This window comes from Globicephala melas, chromosome 11, assembly GCF_963455315.2.
Source record: "Globicephala melas chromosome 11, mGloMel1.2, whole genome shotgun sequence".
NCBI classification, from domain to species: domain Eukaryota; kingdom Metazoa; phylum Chordata; class Mammalia; order Artiodactyla; family Delphinidae; genus Globicephala; species Globicephala melas.
Window position 1 is genome coordinate 68773336 of NC_083324.2, and position 13806 is coordinate 68787141.

Here is a 13806-nt window from a genome sequence, read left to right on the forward strand (position 1 = left end):
AAGCTGCCTGCACTCCCTTGGAGGCCCTGGCCAGAGAATGGTCCTTCCTGGAGTTTGATGAGCTGCTTCAGGAGGATTCCCAGGGTAAGGTGGAACGTGGCAGGGTTAGAGGCTGACGTTTTCTGTAATCTGACGGACACACGCACACCCACGCACGTGCATGCACGCAACAAGGGGTCCGCAGGCTGTGTGATCATAGATAACGGGTCTGAGGGGGAAGGAAAGGGTTCAACAGTGACTCTGCAGGTCTGAAGGCACCTCCTTCCCTGGTGATGGGTGAGTCCTGCTGCTGACTGCCTTTGGGGCGTGAGGCACAGATAAAGGGGTTCAGCCCAAGGCATGTGTTCAACTATTTGTGTCTCTTGGGTCAGTGAAGCAAAAGTGAGCAATCGCCTGTCATTTGGATCTGTGGAACCAGAGCAGTTTAGCCGCCAGGTAGATTTTTTCTCAGATAATTTCCTGCTCCTAGGAGCTCACTCCTAAACTCTCCCTAAGAGGTCATCAGTGCACGCTCAGGAAAGAGCTTCCCTTTAATATCGAGCTAAGCAGAGTGAGACGCGTTTGGGATGGCAAAGCCTGCTGAGGAAAGTAACAGTCGCTCTGCTATCGCCATGGCTACCGTTCTAGAATGGTCTGGAGGTCTCTTCCGTCCCAGACTTGGGAGCAGGTGGCTGAAGTGGTATTTGACAGAATCAGGTCAGTGGGCTTGACTGGGGGCAGAGAGGTGAGGAGCGTGCAGGGGTTGGGGTCCATGCTCCTCCCTCCAGTTCTTCCAGGAAATATTCCTGGAAGAGCTAAGATTTGGCCTATCCCAGCTGGTTGATGAGCTGTTGACCCCTGTCCCCAGCATCCCTCCCTCCCCAGGCAGGGCCTCTGGGTCAATTTGCCGAAGGCCAATTCATCAAATCTGACAAATTTACCAATTCTTCTGTGAATATATTCATGAACATATTCTTGAATATATTCTATGAATATAGAATATATTCTATGAATATATTCTATGAATATATATTCTATGAATATATATTCATATATTCTATGAATATATGAATATATTCTATGAATATGTTCATTGCATGTTCATTACCAAATTTACCGGCGCTCATTATGAACATATGCACTGAGTACAGTCAAGATGAATATGGCTTCACATGTAAACATGCTTATGAATTTATTCATGAATATATTATGACTATATCTAAAATGTCTGCATTGCATTATGGCAGTTTTCCCATTTACACTGATTCCCTTTGAACTCTTGTCAGTTTCTGTTTTACCAACATTTTAGCATTTTTAGGATTCCTCTGCAGATTTTTCAAATAGCAGCCTATCAGCCTTAGAAAAACTATCCCAACCGGTATGCGTTGCCGGAAACTCTGAAGTAGTTTACTTAAAAAAAAAAAACCAAAACAACTTGTTATTGAAATATGCACATAGAAAAGTACACAAATCCTAAGAGTCCTAATTGATGAGTCATCCAAAAGCGAATGCACCTGTGTGATCAGCAGGCAGGTCAAGAAATGGAATGTTTCCAGTCCCCCAGAGCCCTTCTTCATGTCCCCCTCTCAAACATTACTTCCTCCAAATCCTCTGAAGGTCTGTCTATCCTGAACTTTCTATAAATGGAATAACATAGTACAGATAATTTTATGCTGGTCTTTTGGTCAGCATTATGTTGTAAGTTATCCCTGTTATTACAGGGAGCGGTGGGTTATTTATTTTCAGTGCTGAGTTTTATTCCATTGTATGAATATACCATAATTTACTTAACCAATCTAGATGGAATTTTTTAAAAACACAAACTAGAAACCATTCAATTATTCATCAAGAGTACTGCCACTCTTAGGTCACAGAATAGGCAGATGTTTCAGTTTAGAAGCCGCTGACCAACCTTATCTCTTACTCATTTTTTTTGTGTGTGTGTGGTATGTGGGCCTCTCACTGTTGTGGCCTCTCCCGTTGCGGAGCACAGGCTCCAGACGCGCAGGCTCAGCGGCCATGGCTCACGGGCCCAGCCGCTCCGCGGCATGTGGGATCCTCCTGGACCAGGGCACTAACCTGTGTCCCCTGCATCGGCAGGCGGACCCCCAACCACTGCGCCACCAGGGAAGCCCTCTTACTCATTTTTTTACAGCTTTTTTTTTTTTTTACAGTTACTTTAACTGCTTTTGAAGAGCTTTGCAAAGTTTTAGTCAAATGGTTTGCATTTAACCTTCATAGCAGCATCTTAAGGAATGTTCAATTTGGCAGAAGCCAAAGATCATAATACAATGGTTTGATCTTCTCACCACCACATTTAATAATCCAAAATCATATTCTATAACTGGCAGCCAAATTTTCAGTGTAGGATTTGTATCCTAATTCTGCACATCCACCATTAAATACAGAATAACTGAGGAAGGGCCAGAGTACCCACATCAGAATGAAATACTGAAGGTTTGGTTACTGTTAGTCTTAGTTTGTATTTCCAAGAAAGGTATCATTTAAGGAATTGGAGGGAAATTTTTAAATGCCTAAAGGTTGGAAAATTCTTTTAAATGATATTCAATAGGCTGTCTAGTAACCTATTTAATCAAATCTAAGACACCATCAACTGCAAAGCACACCATTATCTTATAAAACAAAAATATGAAAATACTGCAATTGATGATGTTATAATTTAATTGACAGGGATGTTTTTCTTTCCAAAAAGATCAACAAAATTCAGCACTTCAAAAGAGGCAGAAACAGTCCCATAGTATGTAAAATGCAGAAGTTAAAAATTTTAATCACTAGGTTTAGAAAAGTAAAAGTATTTTTTATATATATATATATATTTTTTTTTATTTATTTTTAGCTGCGTGGGTCTTCGTTGCTGTGTGCGGGCTTTCTCTAGTTGCGGCGAGTGAGGGCTTCTCACTGCAGTGGCTTCTCTTGTTGCGGAACATGGGCTCTAGGCACATAGGCTCCAGTAGTTGTGGCACACAGGCTCAGTGGGTGTGGCTTGCGGGCTCTAGTGTGCAGGCTCAGTCATTGCGGTGCACGGGCTTAGTTGCTCTGCGGCATGTGGGATGTTCCCAGACCAGGGCTCGAACCCGTGTCCCCTGTATTGGCAGGTGGATTCTCAACGGCTGTGCCACCAGGGAAGCCCAAAGTATTATATTCTTGCATATATCCACAGAAAGAATATGTTAAGAGTCTAAATATATGCAAGGAAAGATGATACATCCTCCAATATAGTCTTAGGAAGAGTTGGCACGTTTTGAGAAAGGGTTATTTGGTGAATTGGCTTTTGGCGAGTTTGCTTCCCCTGGAGGCAGGTAGATGTGGAGAAGATCGTCTGCTGGGCTGTGGGCACAGCCTCTGCCCCTCTGAAGCTGACACTTAACGGCGCCTTTTCTGGACTTTGTGGTGGCATCATCACCTGTCCCTCCTCCCGCAGCCATCCTGCTGGCCTCCCGGGAGCTGATCCGCAGCAAGCGTCTAGCGCAGATGCTAGAGGTCGTCCTGGCCATCGGCAACTTCATGAACAAAGGGCAGCGTGGGAGCGCCTACGGGTTCCGGGTGGCCAGCCTTAACAAGATTGCCGACACCAAGTCCAGCATCGACAGGTGCGACCTGCCGGCTTCTGGAGTCTCCGTCTCACCCCATCCTGGCCTCTCCCCTCCTCCCCGTTACCCTCCCAAAATATGCCACAACTTCCCCCTAACACCTCACCCTAGTTTCCGCCGGACCCTCATTCCCAATTCCCTTGGCCCCGTACCCCTGACCCGACTTTCACCCACAGAAACATCTCTTTGCTCCATTATCTGATCATGATCCTGGAGAAGCATTTCCCTGACATCCTGAACATGCCCTCTGAGCTGCAGCACCTTCCAGAAGCCGCCAAAGTCAAGTAAGGGGTCCTCTTGAGGCTGCCTTCTCCCTGTGATCCCGCCCTCTCTCATCTAAACTTCCTCCTTCGGGGCTGCTCTGAGCTGGCTCAGAATGAACAGCATCTCGGGGTCTGCTCTGGGAGAACCCAACGAAAGACACTCTTTGCTCTCAAATCCTCATTTCAGAGATTCTCTCAGGAAACAAAGCGGGGAGTGGGGAGCTGTGACAGGGATGGGGAGAATGCCGGCAATGGGGTTGTTGTGAAGCCACTTACCACTGCAGGCGAGCAGAGCTTAATCCTGCCTCTGCAGAGTGTGGGAGACAGTGTAGGACACTCGCTCCATTATCCCCACAAGGGGTAAGATAGGCATCATCTACCATCTCCTGTCACTCACTGGCTGGGGGTGGGCAGTAACGCTCTGGCCCGCAGAAAAAGTGCTCAGTGGTTGGAAGTCAGGGCTGTCCACTACAACGGATGGTCCAAGGAGATGGCGGGGGTGGGGTGGCGGGCTCCAGGGGCATCTGCTACAGGCGAGAAGTCAGACCTGAACGTATATAGGCTGATAGAAGCATCTCCAATAGAAGCAGAAACGCAGAGGTAAATAGCTAATACACATCAAAGGTATACTGCATGCAAGATACCACGTTAAGAGCTTATGAGCATTACCTGATGGTAATAAAAATAAATCCAAGCCAGAGGCCATGTGTTGGAAACCTTCCAATATGCAGCATGACATTTCTGGTCTAGAAGGATCTATAGGACATAAGTTTCACCCGTCATTTTATAGAAGCACAGACAGAGCACAGAGGGGACGTGATTTGCCAGGGCGACATGTTAATAGCCAAAGCAGGGCTGGAACCCGGGTGCACTGACTCCCAAAGCCATTGGGGTTTGCTCTGCCTTGTACTAACCCCAGCTCCTCTCCCTCCCTCTGTGTCCCCCCGCCCCCCATAGCCTGGCAGAGCTGGAGAAGGAGGTGGGCAACCTCAGGAGGGGCCTCAGAGCAGTCGAGGTGGTGAGTACATCATCTATGCCTGCCTGGGTTTGAGGGGATGCTGCCCGTGTTTGCTGCCTGTCACTGGGCCAGAGGGTGGACCCGCCCACCCCCCCCCCAGATGCAGACCCTGTCTGATGCATCTCTGTGACCCAAAGCTCCTGGCTGGGGCGACAGAACAGCTGGCACAGCAGGTACAGCCTGTAGCATAGAGTGAGTGCTCAGGAAAGGATAACTGAATTACCCAAGGCTTAAATTTAGACTGAATAGGAGACATCCACCTGAGACTGTGGCCTATCACTGTACAGTGGAGTGGAGTGAATGAGAAATCTGCCACGTTTAAGATTGATTCAAATCGATGGGACAGAGGATCTGCATGCCTTGGAAGCTGACTTAGGGCCGGTAACACCTAGTGTGACACTGGGGACCACTGTCCCCAGAAGTTCTTATGTCTCTTCGCCTCCTGCCTGGGCCAGTAGAGGACCCAGGGGCTATACTTTTTTTTTTGCTGGAGACCCAGATCTCTACTATTCCTGATCTAAGTGTTTCTCAGATGATACTGTCTCTAGCCCAGTGTGGAGGTGGCCCACTCCTTTGTTCCCATCTAGGAACTAGAAAGCCTTCTCATCTTCACTGGGTGTATGTGGGAGGCGGTTAAGGGGATAGTGGGCTTAGAGAAAGAAGTATGAGAAGGAACCTTTTGTTGCCATTATGGCAGTGGGGGGACGGGGCAGGGGGCTGCTTTCTAATTTATAGCCCTTTAAAGTGCTACCCAAAATGTGGTCCGTGGACCATGAACCAGCAGCATCACATCAACTGGGAGATTTGGAAATGCATCTCACACTTTAATCGGCACACAAATCACCCAAGGGTCTTGTTAAAATGCAGATTCTAATTCTGAGTGGGGCCTGAGAGCCTGCTTCTTAAAATTTCACGCTGCTGGTCCCAGACCACGCTTTGGGTAGCAGGATCTAGAGAAAGAAATATGGCAGCAGGGGCGAGGGAAGCATAGAGGCAGGGGGTACTGGTTGATACCTCACAATCTTTGCCACCCTTAGAATTTGAGACCCAGGGTGTACCCTCTTCCAAAGGAAGGCTCAGTGTCCTGCGATTGGCAAGGAGGGTGGAGGACGTGGTGAGTCCCAGCATTCCTGACTCTCGTCCTGGCACTGGTCTGACCAGCACTTGGCTCTCCCTCCTCAGGAGCTGGAATATCAGAAACGCCAGGCATGGGATCCAAAGGACAGGTTTGTCCCGGTCATGAGCGACTTCATCACGGTCTCCAGCTTCAGCTTCTCAGAGCTGGAGGACCAGCTCAATGAAGCCAGGGCCAAGGTAAGGGCGCCCCAAGCCCCCAGGCTGACCCCACCCCCACCCCTCTGTCTTCACTGGTCCTACCACAGGTGGCCCAGAAGGGACACACCCAGAGGCACAGAGCTTTGAGGAGAAAGGGTTTCCTCACTCCTACAAGAAAAGCGACAGCAACGCTGTTGCAATGTTCACAGTCCATTGACCAGATGTCAGGCACCCCATGAAGTGTTTTCCATCCTCTGTCTCACCGCCTACCTTCTGGGTTTGTTGAAAGGCTATTATCCCATTCCACAGATACGTGCACTGAGATCCACAGACGTTAAGTAACTTGCCCAGGGTTGCCCAGCTGTGACAGGCAGAGCTGGGTTAGAAGCCTGACTCCGGAGCCTAGCTTTGCTCTCGGTTGCTCTGCCTCTTCCTGCTTTGCACTCTGACACGCCTCTGGACCCCAACTGTGGGAGTCTTATTGAGATGTGGGTCCCCATTCAGGAGGTCGGGGGTGGAGCCTGAGATTCAGCCTTTCTAACCAGCTCCCGGGAAACACCCATGCCGCTGGCCCAGGGAGCACACTTAGAGTACTGAGGGCTTTCTTAGAGGGTTTTCAGTAGGTTGAATTAGAGATGGTAGCTCTCAGTAATAGTGCCAGGCAGGTAGCTAGCTAGCACTCTGCATCACTAACTCATTTAGCACCCCCCCCAACAGTATAAAGTAGGTCCTATTATTATCCCCATTTTACAATGGGGAAGAAACCGAGGCACAGAGGGGTTAAATAACTAGCCCGATAACTAGATGATCTGACATCCTTGTGGTCCTGACCTTAGGAAGTGCTTCCCAAGGTCTGCAGCTCCTGGTCCTGTACCTACACCCTAACAGACCCAGAGGTCACTCTGGGCAGCCTCTGTCAGTCAGCCTGGGTCTCCCACCTCCCAGGTGTCAGCCTCAAGCCTTTCCTTCCTTCAGCCTTGTCCTTACCCTGATGACGTGGGGGGGGCTCCCTTCTCTAGCCCTGCCCCCCCCAAGTCCCCCCACCTGGATGAGCTCTGCTCTGGCTGGAACTCAACTGCCCACCAGGCTCGGGGGCGACTCTCCACCAACCCTTCTCTTTGACAGTTCTCCAAGGCCCTGATGCACTTTGGGGAGCAGGACAGCAAGATGCAGCCGGATGAATTCTTCGGCATCTTCGACACCTTCCTGCAGGCCTTCTCGGAGGCCCGGCAGGACCTGGAGGCCATGCGGAGAAGGAAGGAGGAGGAGGAACGACGGGCGCGCATGGAGGCCATGGTGAGGGTGCTGCTGGGGCCTGGGTCTGAGCAAGGCTGAGGGAGTGGAGAGCGCGTGGGCGGCGGGAGGCTCAGGGTGCCCTAGCAAGGAGGAAAGTGGGGCCACTTGGTAGACCCAGCCCAGCCCAGGCGTCAACCCGCGAAGGAGGGCAGGTGTCTGTGGCCTGGACCGCGGTGGATGTGCTGGGCCGCGGCCTCTCACCCGCCCTCCTCGCCCTTCCAGCTGAAGGAGCAGCGAGAGCGGGAGCGGTGGCAGCGCCAGCGGAAGGTGCACGCGAGCAGCGCGCTGGACGAGGGCGGCGAGTTTGATGACCTGGTGTCAGCCCTGCGCTCGGGCGAAGTTTTCGACAAGGACTTGTGCAAACTCAAACGCAGCCGCAAGCGATCAGGGAGCCAGGCCCTGGAAGCCACCCGGGAGCGGGCCATAAACAGGCTAAATTATTGACCTGGGGGACTGGCCGCAGCGGGAGGCTGGGAGACAGGGATGGGCCCAGGGCGGCGGAGTGGAGGAGGCCGTGCTAGTGACACTTACACAATTCGGTGCTGGATTTAGAGCCCTGGGCTGGGTCCTGGGGGCGGGGCTACGTGGCAGGACCCGGTGTCTCCCCACCTGAAGGGGCTCCCCTCATCTCCTCTTCCCATCATTCTTCCTGCACCCTGGCCCCAGGGGTCACTCTTTGAGGCGGACTTGGCCATCCCGGGCCGGCCCTGCTCCCTGACCCCCAGCACGGACACCCAAATGTTGGCACAGAGCTGTCCCATCTCTAGCCTGGAGAGAGGTCCACGGACCTCGTCTAGATTTCACGTGCCGTGGGGAGTAACGGGCGGGGGCATCCAGGCTCCCATCTCTCAAGAGTAGGCTTAATGGAACGTTGATATGGGGCGAAGTTTCCTATTGAAAGGAAGAGGCATGACATATGCTAGCTAGATGTGTTCCAGGAAAAAAAAAGATGCTGGGAGTCTGCAGGGACCAAGTCATCAGGACAGGGTGACAGTGCCTGTTTCCTACATCGCAAGCCCTCTGGCCCCTCTTGCATGTCTTAAGTTTCTCTCCCTTCCCTCCTGCCATCTCCATCCTATACTAATCCAGAATCCCGGAAAACTCACCTTTGGGTTCCCACGACTAGGGCTCACTATCAGGTACTTGATGGATCTGGTAAGGGAAGGGGTTCAAGGAAGAAGACCCCATTCATCACCACACCTCGTACGCTGGGCACAGGGACCCTGGAATGAAACTGTCCTTCCCCACCCTGTACCACCTGACCGTTGTCTTGAAGCGAGACAGTGACCTCACACGTTGGCTAGGGGTTCCAGAGGGCAGCACCTGAATGGCTCCACCCAGAGCGCCTGGGTTACCACTGAACACTACTCGGACCCCGTACTCGTCTGACATCTGCCACTGAGCAGAAGGCACAGTGACCTCCTGCTCTGTCCAGCCTGCAGGAGACACTTCCAACTGCGTTCGTCTGGCTGAGGTTGGCCCTGGGGCATCGGTTCCGAGGGCTCCAAGGGCAAGAGCTGCCCTCTGCAGTTACGTGCCACCTCTAAGGGAGTAAGGGGACCGCCTCAGGGGCATTCAGATGGGGGGCGGGCCCAGAGAAGGCAGGGTGGAAAGCTGAGGGGGGTCCCACCCCCCCCGCCCCCAGCTCTGGGACCCGACTTGGTTCAGCCGACTTTCATTCTGGTTCTCCTGTCCGTTCTCACCTTCATTCTGTCCACCAGGAGCTGTCCTTCTGGGGCAGGATGATGGCTGGTATCTACACAAATTTTCTAAAAGGACAGAGGTGAGCTGAACTCCATCAAGGCTCATTTTTAATACATTTCCAACCCCCCCAGAGTTAACCCCTCATCCTCTGTATCTGTGAGACCTGCCTGATCCTCCCTACAACCCCACATCAACAGGCTCCCTGCCCTTCTATCCTCCTGCCCTTCCCTTTTGTGTTTCTCACCTTCTGACCTCCTCCTCCAGCTCAGGGTTATTGCCAGTGGACAGACTGGTGGGCTGGGCCCACTCTTCAGCTGCCTATCTTTTCTGGGGCTGGGACCATAGTAGCTGCAGGGGAAGAAACACAGGGTTGCTGAGCCCAACATGGGTGTTGGTTCAAGGGGGAGGATTGAGCAAGTGTAAGCCTGGTGGGGACCGGTGTGAAGCAGCCATCCTGGAGTCCAGGTGAGGGTAAGGTGAAGGCTTACCAGGAAGAGTGGCCGCAGAGCTGTGTGATACCCACAAAGCCCCCGCTGGAAGAAGCCGGCATTGGGACAATGGGAAGGTTGTGGTGGGACCTTGCAGGGTCCTCCCCCAGACTGGCCGGGCCGAGGTCCACCTCACCCACTGGGACCGGGAATAGGGAGGGCTCCACGTCTAGCCAACAGGCCTGCCCAAACCCCGGTATTCCCACCCACTGTGGAAGGCTGGATACGCACCAGGGAAGAAGGAACATGGAAGACGTTCGAGACACGCTGGATCCACAGAAAAGCACAGTTCGGTTTAACTGTTTACAGAGGACACGTATATTGATTGTTCCAGGGCTCAGGCTTCTCACCTCTAAAGATTTTGCTTTCTCTATTTATTATTTTTCTAGATCTGGCCAGTGGCTCTGACACCAGACGCCACTGTAGCCAGATCGCCAACAGTGCCTTGGACCACAGACCATCACGGCTGACTCAGCAAGAAGTGCTGGTGCCTTGGAGACAGCTGAGTTGGTCCTTGATGTGCTAAACGTTGACGCCTGTTGTATTTGTCCCTTGGTCGTTCCCAGGTGCCCTTCCTGCCACCTTTGGGTTCATTTCTCCAGCTAATTTTGTGTACAGCGTAAAATTCAGTTAATCTGATGCAACCTGTCCCCTTCTCAGCAGCAACATCTGCTCCCCCTCCCCTGTGAGGGAAGGGAGGCGTGTTTAGGGCGGCGGGAGGAGAAAATTCTCCGGGTGGATGGGGAAGGGTCTGGTCCAGGCTCTTCCCCAACCCTATTCCCTTTCCACCCTCTGGGGGAGCCGTGACCACCCCCGCCCCCCACCTCTACCGCCTCCACGCCAAGGCTGTTCTCACCAGCTGTTTCAGATGACAAATGAGGCTAATGTATAAATTCTGCAGCGTCCTTTTCGCCTGCACCTTTTTTATAGAATATATTGTAATACTAAAAAATATTAAATCCGTGCCACCCCTACCTAACCGGCCTTGAAACTTGTGCCTTCTTCCCACGCTGGGACGTGAGGCGTGCTGGGGAGCGGCATAGCCCATGGTGTGTTGGAAGCAGATCCTACCCGCTCTGCGAGCCCCGACTGTGACATCCTCAGGAATTCCGCAAGCCAGTTCACGTCATACGGTAGCTTGAAATGGGCCAAGGTGGGAGGACTTAGACCATGGAAATTGGCCTTTTTTGCTTTTCCAAGAGCTAGTTGTTAAGCATTTGCCAGCACACCTGGGTGCAGGGCCAGAGGAAAGGCAGGCGGGGGGCCGGGGGAGTGAGGCTAGAGCTAGACACCTACCCACACCGAGAGAACCCCGCAAGCGCGTCCAGCGTTTGGGGCTGTGTAAACCGGGAGCCTCTAATTGCACCCCGTGACCTCTACCAGCCCGCGACGGGATGGGCTTCAGACACCCCTACCTGACGGTGCTATTGGAGATGCTGCATCTCTGGGCCTCCCTCTCCACTCCTGCCTTCTCCCCCAGGGAAGGCGGGGTGCACGGAGAACACGCCGCTTTGCTTTTCCAGCGTCTCTCCTGCTCCTCTTCCCCCAGGGGGCGTTGGGTTGAGGGGTGGGCCTGCCATCACGGCGGCTCGGTGCCCTCGGCACAGACACAGTCCTCATTCTTGCATCCCCCAAATGGGCATCGTGGCTTTATTTGGTGCACCGTGTGGGTGAAGGCAAGCTCCATTGCTCCTCCTCCCCTGGTGTGTCCCAGGACGAAGGGGTGCAGGTGGAAAGGCCGTGCGCGGGGCAGGTGTGGGAGGTGTGCTTGGTCAGGAGGCCTCAGGGCTGTGGCCCACGAGGCCCCTGCTTGGGAGCCCTTGGTTCCCTCCCGGGGAAGGAAGGAGAAGAGGAAACCCAAGAGAGAAGGGGAGGTTATGGGCTCAACTGTCGGAGAGAGTCCACAAGTCACTCAGTGTGATTCGGGGGTTATCTAGCCTTGCTTGCTGTGGCCAGCCCCCTCCCACGACCTTAGTTAGGGTCCAGGAAGGCTGACGGGCCTGCTGGTTTCCTCTCGGAAGAAAGGAAACCTCGCAGGTCAGTGTAGGTCATCGAGCAGTAGAGGGGTGGGCTGACCTGGGGTTCCTACCGGTTGAAGGTAACTGGTGGCGGGGTGAAAGGAACTTGACATCTTTCCCTTGGCTGAAATCTCATCCCATCTCTTGACCTCGCTGGGCCAGGGGTGAGAGGGGGCAGGAGCTCTACGTCCGATGGAAGTCCCCCCGCTGACCCCCGGTCTTGCTGACGAGCTTGATCTCCGCCAACACGATGTCCCTGCTGACAGCCTTGCACATGTCATACAGGGCGAGGGCGGCCACGGCAGCGGAAGTCAGGGCCTCCATCTCCACCCCAGTGGGGCCCCGAGCCCGGCAAGACGCCCGGACCACCACGGCGTGGCGTGTGCTGTCCAGCTCCAGCTGCACCTGGACGTGGCTCAGGGCCACGTGGTGGCACAGCGGGATCAGCTGGCTGGTCAGCTTGGCCGCCTGGACGCCTGCCAGCTGGGCCACCACCAGGGCGTCTCCCTTCTTTAGCTGGTTCTCCTGGACGAGCTTGTAGGCCACAGGCCCCAGGAGGACCACGGCTGAGGCCACGGCCACCCGCTCTGTGTCTGGCTTCCCACCCACGTCTACCATAGCCGCCTGTCCTTCCCTGTCCACGTGGGTCAGTTGGTCTGAGGTGGGCAGAGGTCCTGATGGGGTGGCAGGAGCCCGGGGCTCTGGGCTAAGGCACTTTGGGTTGGCATCTGAGTCGAGGTGGGAACTGTAATGTCTCTGAGGGAGCCCAGATGCCAGCCACCACTGGGCGAGGCGAGGGATCTGGGGGGGCCAGCCCCCTTTCCACAAAGTCACCGTCTGGCTGGAGAAACTCACTCTGTGCCTCAGACCCTGAACATGGAGGGAGTCCCTGAAGGAGATGCTTGGAATGGCTGGTGGGGAATCTTGGCACATCAAAAATAACTCTGGAAGGAAAAGGAAAGAGAAGAAAGGCTCAGTCCAAAAGGTAGGTCTTTTCTCACCTCCCTCCCCAAGCCTCTCCCCACCAAACCCCGAGTTCTCCCGTTCACACTGGGGAAAGGGGAATGAGGGGCAAAGAGCACAGCGAGGAGAGAGAGAAAAGCGATGATACACAGAGAGGGGCCCCCGGAATAAACACGTGCAGCCCTCCTCGCCAGGAGGTGCACAGGGCCAGGGTCCCGCAGGCTCTGCCTGCCCTGCAGTGGGCTCTGTGGGTGCTCCCACCTGGGCTCCCCTCCTCACAACTTTCCTGTTGCCCAAGTTCTCTTAAGAAACACCTAAGGTCTGAAGACTGAAGCCTCGATCAGATGACTGCTCTGTCCCTTCATTTTCTTAAAACGATAGCGAGGCCTCCGCCTGAATTACCAATTAGTTACTCTCATCTTCACATTCTCCGGGAAGGGCTAAGAGAAATCATAGTTTATAGGCAACACACTAAGGTAAATATTTAGTCTATTTCAACAATATCTCAAGCAGGTCAGAAGCATACACAAAGCAACAGGATGCTCCGAATGGTCCCAGGGGCCTCAGGGACCTTGTAGGCTCTTGTTACTCAAAGGTGGTCCAGGGACTGCCAGCGCCAGCACCATGTGAGGACTGTTAAAAGAGATGCAGCCCGGGCCTCCCGAATCCGAATCTGAAATAACAAGATCCCTAAGGGAGTCACAGGCACGTGAAAGTCTAAGAGGCCCTGTTCTAGGCAACTCCTGGTTTTATAGAGATCAGACCACTTTAGTTACTCTATATCCTTGAGAGTATTATTATTCCTTCTGAAGCAATTAGGCCTCCCAACCTCTAGCTTTCCATCATGCTCTAGCCCCCCTACCTTGTCAGTGTCAGAGGTACAATTATCAAGGCACCCCCCACTCCTTGCCATCAAGGCGTGTCAGCATGGGTCAAGGCCCAACACAAGAGGATGAGGATGGTGGAGGTGACGGCAGAAGAGAGGTGACACAGTTTTCTTCCTGATGGCATGCTGTGGTGAGCCGCCCTTCCTTCTCTGGGTGGCTGGTGTGGTCCCTGGGCTGTCTCTGGCCCACTCCAGCCCACATGCCTCAGGGCTCTCTGCTCCAAGTGCTGGAGGAAAAGAATCCCTTCCCCTGGTCTTCTCACTGCTTCCTCTTGCTTAGGGCACAATTCAGGGGCCCAGATCTG

General features: G+C 53.3%; 2 protein-coding genes and 1 long non-coding RNA gene across 9 annotated transcripts in view; 1 reads left to right on the forward strand and 2 right to left on the reverse strand.

The window, feature by feature from the left end:
* The window catches only part of DAAM2 (dishevelled associated activator of morphogenesis 2), a 111644-nt gene extending 103187 nt beyond the window's left edge, over positions 1–8457 (forward strand). For all 3 annotated transcript variants that reach the window (XM_060308307.1, XM_060308306.1, XM_030870821.3), the window contains 6 exons: positions 3422–3590; positions 3767–3874; positions 4811–4871; positions 6054–6185; positions 7272–7442; positions 7665–8457. In XM_060308307.1, coding sequence (XP_060164290.1) covers positions 3422–3590; positions 3767–3874; positions 4811–4871; positions 6054–6185; positions 7272–7442; positions 7665–7886 — 863 coding nt within the window. In that variant the 3' untranslated portion in view covers positions 7887–8457. The remainder of the gene's footprint in view (positions 1–3421; positions 3591–3766; positions 3875–4810; positions 4872–6053; positions 6186–7271; positions 7443–7664) is intronic.
* Positions 3691–6179, reverse strand: LOC132598142 (uncharacterized). The gene is made up of 3 exons (XR_009565889.1): positions 5886–6179; positions 4523–4609; positions 3691–4428 (listed from the first exon to the last, which is right to left on the reverse strand). It is a non-coding gene; the product is annotated as an uncharacterized lncRNA (long non-coding RNA).
* Positions 6245–13806, reverse strand: part of MOCS1 (molybdenum cofactor synthesis 1) — a 41054-nt gene continuing 33492 nt past the window's right edge. For 3 of the 5 annotated variants that reach the window (XM_060308310.1, XM_060308309.1, XM_060308311.2), the window contains one exon: positions 6245–12596. In XM_060308310.1, coding sequence (XP_060164293.1) covers positions 11836–12596 — 761 coding nt within the window. In that variant the 3' untranslated portion in view covers positions 6245–11835. The remainder of the gene's footprint in view (positions 12597–13806) is intronic. The other 2 variants (XR_009565888.1, XM_060308312.1) reach the window with 2 other exon arrangements.